The sequence below is a fragment of the Peromyscus leucopus genome, chromosome 15, assembly GCF_004664715.2.
Source record: "Peromyscus leucopus breed LL Stock chromosome 15, UCI_PerLeu_2.1, whole genome shotgun sequence".
Lineage (NCBI taxonomy): Eukaryota > Metazoa > Chordata > Mammalia > Rodentia > Cricetidae > Peromyscus > Peromyscus leucopus.
The window spans coordinates 27278579-27291023 of NC_051076.1; the positions used below are offsets into that span (position 1 = coordinate 27278579).

At 41.2% G+C, this 12445-nt stretch overlaps 1 protein-coding gene across 1 annotated transcript; it reads left to right on the plus strand.

The window, feature by feature from the left end:
• The first annotated feature begins 2557 nt into the window (after window positions 1–2557).
• On the plus strand, window positions 2558–12203 carry LOC114687761 (intelectin-1a-like). Its single transcript, XM_028862395.1, has 7 exons — window positions 2558–2630; window positions 3911–4009; window positions 5138–5385; window positions 5714–5872; window positions 6277–6397; window positions 7268–7371; window positions 12051–12203. The coding sequence occupies exons 1-7, from the start codon at window positions 2567–2569 to the stop codon at window positions 12201–12203; spliced, it is 948 nt and encodes a 315-aa protein (XP_028718228.1). The 5' UTR covers window positions 2558–2566.
• Window positions 12204–12445: the final 242 nt, after the last annotated feature.

Sequence of the window (12445 nt, forward strand, 5' to 3'; positions counted from 1 at the left end):
CTTGTGAGAACTGGTTCTCTCTTTCCACAATGTGGATCCCAGGTAGGCAGTTATCTTTTCCCACTGAGACATCTCTCAAACCCTCCTTTTCTTAAAGGCATTTATTTATTTTCTCTCTTCCCTCCTTTCTCTTATTTCTCTTCCTCCTCCTATCGTGCCCTTCTTCCCTCCTTTTCTCCCTCCCTGTTTTGTTGACATATGGTCTCCATGTGTAACTCAGGCTATCCTTAGACTTTCAGTCCTTTTGCTCAAGCCTCCTGAGAAAATAGGCATGTCCCACCACACCCAGATAAGGGCACCTCTTTAATAATATATTACTAACGGCAAGCAGCTGCCACACTGTTTTCATGATCTGCCTCTCTCTCTCTCTCTCTCTGTGTGTGTGTGTGTGTGTGTGTGTGTGTGTGTGTGTGTGTGTGTTCTTGTACAGTTAAGACTGTCTTCAAATTTATTATATAGATAAGACTGGTCTTGAAATCTTGGTCTTCCTGCTTCCACTTTGATAGTATCACAGGTGTGCACTACCACAACTGGCATAATGCCTTTCCTTAGCACTCAAGTGCAGTACACACAACAAAAGCCTTTAGTTCCAAAGGCAGTGGTTCCCATGCTTCACTGCAGTATCCCAGTGCTAACTTTCTTACCACTAAGGTTGCTAATATTTAATAACTGTTTAAGTTTTGGTTATCTGGAAAATGCTCTTTGTAATGAACTTGATGTGGGGAATACTAAAAAGGGTGTTTAAAAAATAAAGAAAGCAAAGGTAGAAAGATGATAGAGAGACCCTAAAGAGGTGTGTGTGTGTGTATGGCTGTGTGTGTCCCTTTTTTGATGTCCCCAGAGAATTAAGTTTTGCCCACACTGGCCAGACCCACACAATTGAGTTTTACTCCCTCAGGTAGAAAGGTCAATGGAGTTGTTATTCCACCAACTCCATGACTCCCCTTCAATTCCTGAGCTGCTGAAGCTACAGCAGCAATCTAGGAACCAATAAAATAAGGTAGTACAAATTCTTGTAGCCCAGGGTGACTTCCAACTCACTATGTAGTCAAAGATGGCCTTGAACTTATTCATTAAAAGATGTATAGATTTTCTTTGTGTGTGAACAGGGTTTGTTTTTGTTTTTGTTTTGAGACAGAAATCTTATGTACCACAGGCTGTTTTCCAACCTGGTTATGCATTAATGGATAGACCTGAACTTCTGATTCTCCTACTTGCACTTCTTAAGTGCAGGAATTTCAGAAATGCCCCACTATACCAAATTTACATGATGCTAGGGATTGAACCTATAGCTCATGTATACAAGGCAAATATTCCACTAGCTGAACTACCTGCCTCTTTTTTACTTTATTCTATCAATCTATCTGAGTTCTATTGTGTAAAACAGTCCTTGGAACATGCAAAGATATAAAATATAAGCTTAACCAAAAGATGACTCCCAAAGAATTATAGTATTGTCAGAATCATAATAAAGCTTTGTACTTTATGTTTTAATGCTGAGGAAAAGGCAATTGATTCCATTATAGTCCAAAGTGGTGCCTGAGAACTGGAGAAAGACAAAATGCAGGGATAAAGGAAGTTCAAAGCATCTTCAGAGGGAATTTCTAGTGACTTAATTTCAAATTCGATTCATTTTAAAATTTCACTAGTATGTGGTAGCTATGAGAAAATCAAGGACAAAATAGTGAGGGCTATATGGATCTTAACTTATGCAGACTAAAGGTTTTTATTTATTCTTAAATTATTCTTTACCATTTTGTTGTTAAATTTTTCTTTTTTATAGTCAGGTTTGATGGTGTGTGCCTATAATCCCAGCACTTGGGAGGTGGGATGTAGAGAGTCAGGAGTTGAAGGACATCTTCACCTAAACAGTGAGTTTAAGGAGAGCCAGGTCTATAAGAAATGTACTATTTTTATACATTGTATCCCACCCCACCTGGAAAAAAAGGTTTCTTATGAAATGAGGATAATTATAAATATTTGGGTTTTTTATGTATTACCGTGCAAGAAGAACACAAACAAAATAATACAAATGAATGTCAAATGTTACAATCTCCTCATCTATTTCTTTTTTGAAAATACACAGATTGATGAAATTTCCAAACCTGAAGGTAATACTAGGATATGACCTTTAATATTTGTCTTTTAGGGACTTTGAATTCCATTAATCATCATTGTAAAAAGAAATTTCCTGCAATAAAAAAAAGTTGCCCCTCCAATGGCATCCTGCCAGGAAAGGAGAACACACTGGCAAGGTCTGGACTTTCCCACCAGGCTCTTCCCATAAAAAGACAAGAGCCTCACCAGGACCACACTAGAGACTCTGCAGAGAGAGGGGGCTCTTCTCCACTCAACTGGCAACTCTGAGTTTCTAGCAGGATATGGAGGGGAAGGTAGTTGTTATTGATGGAATATGGAAAGTGGACTCCAGCTCGGGTCTTTAGGCCCAGAGATGTGAGAAGTTTAAAGGAAAGAGCCTTTAAGTAGGACTAGATAGGAGCAGAGACAGGGATAATGGGAAAGATGGTCTAGATAGAGACTGACCTTCAATCTTCTTTCTTTCTAGATGACCATGACCCGACTTGGTTTCCTGTTCTTTATCATCCTGGCCACCAGAAGTTGCAGTGCAGGTGAGTCTTGCTATGGGATCCAGATTTCTCAGGTCACCTCTAACTTTATAGGCAATCAGCACTAGACTGGATACTTCTAGGACCTGGGTCTCTGATGGCCAGAGATCATTCTTTTGTCAAAGTTGTTTGTTTGTTGTTTTTTGACACAGGGATTTTCTGTGTAGCCCTGGCTGTCCTGGAACTCACTCTGAAGAGCAGACTAACCTCAGACTCAGAGATCTACCTGCCTCTGCCTCCTGAGTGCTGGGATTAAAGACGTGGGTCACCACAGCTTGTCCAATCATGCCTTCTAAAAAAATGAAATTAACTATAATTGTATTGTTTTCCCATTCCTTTTCCTCCTTACAACCCTTCCCAATTATCTGCCCTCTCACTCCTGAAAAAATAAAGGACTATTTTTGTTATATCCTGGACATGTAAGTACAACCTAGTCCATCCACTATAGATAATGCCTTTGAGATGTAGGCTGGGTGCTGAGTGCCTATTAAAGGAATTGACCAGTGGCAATAGATTGTGGAGGTCTGTCCTGGTCCAGATTCTGTACTTGTGTGTAGCTCTAGAGGAACTTCTGCAACAACTGTTTTCTGCCGTAATCACTCCTTATGCTTAGGGCTTAGGGCTTGGAGTTTCATTGCCAAGGGAATGACCTGCTCCATATCCAGAGAATATTGTCTTCAATTCGGCTGTCTACAGGAACATTATTTTAAAATATGTAATTCCTCTTCACTGACTTTTTAGTATTTTTAAGGAAAAACGAAAGTCCATAAATGACATCTTACTTGATCTCTACATAATTTTCTTTATAAGCTTGGTATTAGGCACTGGGAAACTTAAGCTCAGACACAGTAAGTAAAATCCCAAAATACTTCTCTTATAAACATGGAGCTACTTACACCTGAGTAGTTCTGACCCCAGAGTTCTTGTTTGTTTCCACCCTTCTAGGTTCTCAGAGCACATTGCAGAGTTGAGGCTAGTTAGCAAGGCTTTTTATTCCAGGGTCCCTTGGTCAAACCTCTGTACTGTCAACCTCACTACCCATGCTGCAGGCACATTAGGCTCCCTGCATTTCCTCTACTGCAAATCTGGACTTCACTTTATTCTCCTTTTTCAGGACTTTGGACGCAAAGTTCTCCAAGCCTTCAAATCTCTTGTCTTTCTTCCTAGTTACAAATCTTGTTGATTCTCAGAGTGAGGCTTTGAGAAGTCATGGAATGAGTTTAGGATGGACAATAAGAGGAGGTTGAGTGTCACATGAGAGTGAAACTCTGCATCTTCTCTAGTTGAAGAAAAGGTGGATACCAACAGATGGGCCAATCCTGTGTCTTCTTCTCTGTTGAGAAGCTGCAAGGAAATCAAGCAGGAGATGAGTGGAGCACAAGGTGAGTGACGAAGCATTTAAGGACCTCTCTGTAATCCTAACACTGGGAGCATAAAGCAGGGGATTGAAGGCTCCAAGGCAGCCTGGAGAGACCCTGTCTCAAAAATACAAACAAGTAACCCACTTAGGAAATCAGGCTTTTGTCATCTGGAATAGCTTTTCTTTTTTGATATAAAAAAATGTTATGAAATGTACATAGTGTATAAAAATTGCTACTGACAAATTTTAAGTGTTTTCAGAGTCAAGAACAAATTTCACAATGGTATGGATCACCACTATCCATCTCCAGAAAGTTTTCATTTCTTACACAAAATCTGTAGCCAAGAAGTAACAAAATTCTGTACTTCCTATGAGCTGCTGTTCTGTTTCCTACTTCTATGAATCTGTCAATTCTTTTTACCTCATATGTGTAATCTACCTTATTTCATTAGCATATTTCAAGGCTTATATGTGTTATGGACAGCTAATTACTTTAAAAAGATTTAAGTGTTATTATTATTACTGTGTGTAGATATACATGTCTGTGTGTGGGAATGTGTACATGTATATGTATGTACATACAGAGTCCAGAAGAGGTGCATCTAGTCCTCTGGAGCTGGAGTGACAGGAACTTGTACACTGACAAGTGTGAGTGCTGGAAACCTAACTCAAGTCCTCTGCTAGAGCAGTACTTGCTCTTAACCACAGAGCCATTTCTGCAGCTCACTTCATCCTTTTGATCTATTGGATATATAGGAATGTACACAATATATATTCTGCATAATAGACAACACAGTATATTGCTTATTCTTTTTTCTGAAGAGAAATACTTGGATTGTTTCTTCCTTTCAGGTCTTGGGTCCAGAGCTATAACGAACATAAATGTACATAGCTGAGGCCCTGTTCCCAGTTCTTTGGGTATATACCAAGTAGAGTTGCAAAGTCCTTTGATAATACTTATATTTAACTTTAGAAATAAATCACTGTCAGCTTGGATAATTCTATGTTCAGCCTCAATCACAGAAGCATGGCTTTCTGAACACAGGAAGATCCCCAGAGACACCTGTGACAGGACACTCAGGGAATGAGGCATTAGCCAGAGAAGGACAATGAGCCTGCACACAGGATTGTGGACTGGTTCTCTCTACAGATGGCCTCTATTTCCTCCGCACGGAGAATGGTGTCATCTACCAGACTTTCTGTGACATGACCACTGCAGGTGGTGGCTGGACCCTGGTGGCCAGTGTGCATGAGAACAACATGCTTGGGAAGTGCACAGTGGGCGATCGCTGGTCCAGTCAGCAAGGCAACAGAATCGACTACCCAGAGGGAGATGGCAACTGGGCCAACTACAACACCTTTGGGTCTGCAGAGGGGGCCACAAGTGATGACTACAAGGTTGGTACACTCTGTGGCCACTTGGGAAAGGGTGAGGATGTGAGTGTAGTCCAAGCATGCCAGGGAGGGGGTTGGAAGGTTGCCCTTCAACATAGGGCTGAAGAAGTGAAAATATTCATCTTGAATCTCAGCATCCTCCCAAGTAGGATTTCTAGTAAGTAGCTAGTAGCACTGGGAACTTTATCCTTAGAAATGGGAGTATCAGAGCATGCCTGGTCATCTGTCCAAATAGAGCCCAGAGATAAACTGTGCTGAGGACTCTGCATGTGGGTCTTTCACTTAGTGAAACCTCCTGATATGGCCAAGCTTATTGTTGGTTGCTTTCCAGAACCCTGGCTACTTCGACATCCAGGCTGAGAACCTGGGTATCTGGCATGTGCCCAACAAGAGCCCCCTGCACAATTGGAGGAACAGTTCCCTGCTGAGGTACCGCACCTTCAGTGGCTTCCTACAGCACCTGGGCCATAATCTGTTTGGCCTGTACCAGGTACTGGAGACTGCTGGCTGAGGCTGCTTTTCATGGATGTGGAGAGAGAGGCAGGTGTTTGAAGTTGAGCAAGTTTTATTCCATGTTTTCCTAATTTAATTGTAGTAAGCCAAAAAAGAAAATGGATATGGGTATACGGGAAAGAGAGGAGAGGAGAGAAGTATAGGGAGGTAGAGAGAAGAGAAAAGAAGAGGAGAAGGGAGGGAAGGGGAGGGGAGGAGAGAGAGAGGGAGGGTAAAGTCTAGGGTCAAAGAGACACAGACCAAGGAAAGGATTCTTTCTTATCTGACTAGTTTGGAAACAATCTGTTACTGGACACATGCTGTTCTTCTCCATGCAGGGCAGTGTTCCTGTGAGTGCCAATGCTGCCATCCTTACCCAGTGACTTCTTTTGTTCCTTGTAGAACTACCCGGTGAAATATGGAGCAGGGAAGTGTTGGACTGACAATGGTCCAGTAATACCTGTGGTCTACGACTTCGGTGATGCTCAGAATGCAACCTCTTATTACTCACCCAATGGCCAGAGTGAGTCTTCAGTGCTCCTCGGAACCCTGTGCAGGACTGTTATAACAACAAACTGTCATTTACCATGCACTACAGCCTTCTTCTCTTCTATGAATGTGTTTTGTTTCACTTCATTCAATTGCTTGTCCTTGGCTCTCAACTACTACTAACCCATTTTACAGCCTAGGAGACTGGATCACTAAAGGTCCAAAACTTGCCTGAGAACACAGGGTATCAGCAGGAGATCTGCATTTGCTCTGAAGAAATGTGGCTATAAAGTCAATTCTAGCAAAACTGATATCATCCAGTGGTTTCTCAGACACAGGCCAGGTCCATGTGCAAGGGGGAGAAAAACAGAACAAAATCGGGTAAAACAATTAAAAAAATAGAGTTTTATTTCTACTGTGAGGGGTGACTATCATGTTATTTAAAATAAATCAAAGGTGACAAATACCCTTTATAGATGTTGAAGCTGTACTGTGTAAATTTAAAACTCTTGTTCTTTATTCTTGGCATATAAAAGTTAAAAATTAAAGGGAACAAGGAAAGTGTGATAGGACCAGAGTCAATACACTTGCTACCTGCTGTGATGGTCCACTGGAGGTTGTCAGGGTGATCTTCCCGGGCTACTAAATTTCTTCATACAAGCCTTCCATAGACTAGGGTCTTTTTGAAGACCCACTCTTAGACTCTGGGATTTGGAATAACTTCCTGTTAGCTGTGTTTGTGGTTGGGATGTTTCAGCCATTGGACTTGGTAGTGTCAGACTCCACAGGGTTTCTGATGTGTTGACCTATAATCTGTGCCTGGCACTGATAATCTCTGCATTGACCTCAAGATGAGAATTTCAAGAACCTTCCTTGAATGCTTTTTTCTACATTTTCTTTTCAGAGGAATTTATTGCAGGATTTGTTCAGTTCAGAGTGTTTAATAATGAGGGAACAGCAAATGCCTTGTGTCCTGGCATGAGGGTCAGTGGATGTAATACTGAAATTGTGAGTCACTTTTTAATAATTTTTTTATTTTTATTTAATATATATACCTCTGTGATTGAGTTTAGGTATGTGCATGTGAGTAAATGAAACCTAGGATGACAGAAGTAGGTGCTAGATTTCCTGGAAATGGAGTTACATGGGTTTTGACATGCCTGACATTGGTGCTTGGGAACTGAACTTGGATCCTTCTGCAAAAGCAACAAGTGTTCTGAACTGCTGAGCCATTTCTCTAACTCCAAACTCATGAGTCTTATTAGGGACCACGGGGGCCTGTGGTTAGACTGAGTTTTTCAGTGTGTGTTGAGCATGGGAGACTGTCATGGTAGTGTGAGCATGTGTGTGAGAGTGTGACCTTGTAGCTGGCTTGGTCTCAGGGATCAGAACTTCTGTCTAGATACAAATATCCTGTATGGTTGAAGACCAAAATCATTTTACATCTTCTAATGCACTGTCGCTGTTTGCTTAGTATTTAGGATAAAGCACTCAGTTACTTGGAGTCAGGGTTACACTTATATTCAGAAAGTCTGTGGAAGCCTTTGGAGGCTGAGACTGTCAGAGAGTCCCCAGGGTTTAGCTTTCAGAGTGAAATGATCCTTTCCAAGGTTTGTACAGATGCTTATTGTGAGGAAGGATTACTAGAAGAGTTGTGGACATCTGGTAGACCTCACCCAGGTTCTCCACCTCCCCATCACAGGCACTTTCTGTGGTTAATGGTCATTGTGCAGACTGATTGCGAGGGGAGGTGCACTCAGTTCCATTGCAGGTGCCTGATACTCCCTTAAGCCTGGGATCATTAGACTCTATTGTTTATTTGTGGGAGCCCACAACTAACTCAGTTTCCCCATTTTGAATCTGAAGTCTATTCTGAGTCAATAGAGTTCAGGCTTGTTTGCTCCAAGGGTGTGAGAAAGTCCTGACTAGCTCACAAGAAGGAACACACTATCTAGCTAGATCCAGGCCTCTGATGCCAGCCAGAGGTATATTGAGAAAAAAAAAACCTGCCTGCATGTTGGCTCAAGGCAGGATAGATAGTGGCTGAATGCCTGTGCTGTGCATTGTTCTACCTCTATCTTTCAAAACTGAATATAAGCTGGCTGAAATAAACTCAGGGATGTCTGGCATTGACCAGCACACCTCTCCACTCTCTTCTGTCTTCTTCATTCTGCATGCCTCTACCCAGCTACCCAGCTGACTGTCAGCAGGCTCCAACATTTATTTATTTATTTTTCTAATTTGTGGCAAAAGGCAGGATGAGGTGGGGATTGCCAAGAATAACAAATTCTCTTGGAAGCTAGACCTCCTCAAAGAAACAGTCTCAGAAAAGGGTCCTGAGCCCCTCACAGGTGGCTCTTTTTGATATTTCATTCCTTGGACATCAGAGTGTCCATTCTCCTGGAAGAATGAGGAAGATTTGCTGACAAGGAGCCCCCCTGATTGTGATGGAGAGTGATGGAGATAATGAAAGGGAAGGTCTCCTTGTGAAAATCTGGTTCCTATTCACCTTTCAGTCATGTCTGAAGAATATGAAATGCAGTGTGCACAGGTGCCAGTGTGTTATTCGCTTACTGTTTAGTGTAGCTTGTTTGAGCACCTACACTGTAATGTTACAGGAGACATGCCATGCCATGTACCTTGCTACCACTTAGTAGGTTAGACATTCACACAAGTGTGTAATTGTTATCTGATATGTTTGAAGTACAATAGAAATATAAACTAAGGAGCTTGGGTATGGCTTAGTGGTAAAACTTTTGCCTAACATGCAGAAGGCCCTAGGTTTTGGTTCCTAGTGCCATTAAATAAAAGACAGAAAAACACAAAACAAACAAACAAACAAATGATAGCTAGGGGCTACACTGAGAACTGGGAATGGCAGAGTACTGACTGCAGGAAAGGGATTTTGTTTTTGAGACAGGTCTCATATATCTTAGGTTGGTTCTAAACTCACTGCATAGTGAGCATGTCCTTGAACATCTGATCCTTCTGTCTTTACCTCATGAGTACTAGCATGACAGGCCTGTGACAGCACACCCAGTTTATAGGAGAGGTAGTTTTGAGTTGATGTACAGAAGCTTATGGTGCAGATCAATTGAGGGTGAGTGAACAGTGTATTCCAGTTTGCCAGTGTTTCAGTTAGCAAGTGGTATTGAGGGACAGCAAGCTGTGTTTTAGTTTTGGTGTAGGGATGGATGTAGGGTAGAGGCAAGAGCTGATTTAGGAAGTGTTAACAGGAACTAGATCAAGAAGAAACCTTTACATTACTCTAGTGAGATTGTACTGCATGTAAATGATGGGAGCCACCGACACATTTTAAAGGGGAAGACTAACTTCATCATCTTTGTGTTAAGATGACACTGATAACACAAAGTCAACTTTGAGTGGGGAAAGACTAAGCACAAAGCAAGGTGGTTTCCAGGGTCCAAATGAAAGCATGAAGTAGGGCAGTACCTGTGTATGCGGCCAGTGAACACTGATGATTTAAAATTTGAGACTAGATGAATACATAGACTAGGATGCGATATCTAGGATAATTTTATGGTTTTCACTTGGGTGAGTGAATACCACTTAAAAAATATTATTAAAATTAAGTTTACTTAACTGATAACATAAAATTACATATTAATAGAATACACTGTGATGGTTCAATACACAAATAGATCATGCAATGTTTACATCAGGTTAAGCCTGTCTGTCTCTCAAACACACATTTCCTTGTGGTGGAAACATTCCAATTGATTTCCTCTAGCTTTTGAACTCTGCAACACACTATCATTGCCTATAATCATATTTCTCTGTAATATCACACTAGTATTTCTTGTTCCTATTTAATTGTAATTTAGTGCCCATCTAATTTCTTTTCTTCCCTGATTTTTAGGATGGTGTGGCAGAACATATTCTGCTACTTGGGAGATTATGGCATGGAAATATCAGTTCAAAGCCATTGAACTGCATTTATTAAGTTACAATGTCTGAATGAAGACCTGGTTTGAAGTCAAGAAGGGATTTACACTCATGTGCTTTGGTCAGTGATGGATTGCTTAGATGGCAGTGGTTTCACATGGTACTGCCTAGAAACATCATAATGATTCTAGATTGTTTGAGGATAACCTGTGATATTTACACTGTGGTCAGAACAACCAATGAATTTATCACAATAAATCCCCATTGTTAAGTAGCACATGGCTGTAGCTAACCTTGTTTTTCATGTGGAGCTTGAAATGTCCAAATAGTGATTCCAGTGGCAGAATGATTTAAGATCTTTAGCTCAAGAAACATCTGGACTGCAGATTGACAGTTTGAGCCATCAGTGAACAGTCGGTTAACTGAAGTCAGAGGGTGACACAAGCTACAAGGAACTGGACCATGTGTCCTCTGGGAAGTGGTGCTTAAGGAATTCATGAAGGCATCATGGGAAAGGAATTATTATTAGCAGGATTACAGAGAGCAATTTTACTCTGTATTCCCCAAAACAGGAGTTGTGGGTTTCTTTTGTAGTCTGGAGTCACACATAGGGCAGAAAGTGCATTTTAAGATTTAAGCATCATGGCACCACATTTTCTCAGAAAGTACTGACTGATGCTAAAAGATTTAAGTAGCTCAGAAATGTTGACCTGAGCCTGAACTAGAAGATGTACAATATCCCAAGTGTCTCTTTGTCCAAGACCCAGAACTCTCTAGGCACTTATGGGACACAAAGAGAATCCAAAATTTATGACTCCTGATTACAGGGTGTTAGTTCAAAATGCTCACTTAGTCATTACTTAGTTTGAATTCCCTTCCCACTGTCTGTGAGAATTTAGGGCATAAGGTCAAAGTGGATGTTACACTCAAAAGTATAGGTTATAAATACACAATTTCTCGTTCTCTGGGTCCCTTCGGCAGTTTAGGTTTATGATTCCATAAAATTCCTTATAAGATTATCTCTCAAGGTAGATAATAAAATAATTGATTCTTTCTTTATAACTACAATTGCACCATGTCAACAAAAGGGTTGACTGAGAAAATTTGCTCCTTGCTTGCTCATGACAGGCTACTTAGAAATATTGCATGTGAATTGTCGGGATGACTCTTTTCAATCATGTCTTTACCTATAATCATTCACTTAAGAAATGGAATGTAACCTCGTTATGATTTCTGTCTTGCCTGAAAGATTCTGGTGGGTATTTAAGTGGTGGAGGGAAAGGGAACAAAAGAGAATAACGTGAGGAGAATAAAGAAGGAATCCATCAGGAAAGTGCATGAGTGTCTTCCTTCCCTAAACCCCTCAGGTAACAAAGTCTTAGTTTACGCTAACACTGTGGATTTCTTTCAAACCCTGTGCTGCCTTGGAGGCTGTCCCCCCTAGGCAGTGACAACATAGGTACATTTATGTCATGTAAGCATGTGCACCCAACCACCACACTTCCCATCCCAGTGATCTATTTCCTCTAACCAGACCCCACCCCATATACCGCTCTACCACCTCCCAAAAGTCAGTTCAAAATAGTGACTCCCTTAGTGATTAACTAATTGATGAAGGTAGGGTCCTCCTGTTCAATGCCTTCCCCAAAGCCCTGACTCTGGATGTTACTTACAGTGGGCACTAGGTCTTCAGTACATATCACTTTTGGGGAGGATGCTTCATATTCAAACCATATCACCAGCTGACCTCTCATTGCTATTTTCTCCTTCTTGTTTTCCAGCACTGCATTGGTGGAGGAGGATACTTCCCAGAAGGTAACCCCGTACAATGTGGCGACTTCTCTGCATATGATTGGAGTGGATATGGAACTCATATTGAGAGCAGCAATAGCCTGGAGATAACTGAAGCAGCTGTCCTTCTGTTCTATCGTTGAGAACTTTGTGGTGTGTGATGTGAGACCCAGACTTCTCCTCCAGTCTGTGGTTTTACATGCATGGAGAAAAACTTACCCAGTTACTAGAATGCTAATGACACAGGAAAGGAGAATAAATTACATACATCGAAGGCTTGGGTATCTTTATGAATTTTTTTTGTGCAGGGATGAGAGATTTCAAAAAGAGTTTCTGCTGCCCTGTTTGATTCTCTTGGATATGAGGGCTGGAATCCTGATACAGC

Excerpts from the sequence above, each read along its gene's own strand:
- LOC114687761 (XM_028862395.1), top strand. The coding sequence starts at position 2,567 with ATGACCATGACCCGACTTGGTTTCCTGTTCTTTATCATCCTGGCCACC. Across the intron at positions 4,010-5,137 it reads GGAGATGAGTGGAGCACAAG|ATGGCCTCTATTTCCTCCGC; the intron begins GTGAGTGACGAA and ends TTCTCTCTACAG. Across the intron at positions 6,398-7,267 it reads TTACTCACCCAATGGCCAGA|AGGAATTTATTGCAGGATTT; the intron begins GTGAGTCTTCAG and ends TTTTCTTTTCAG.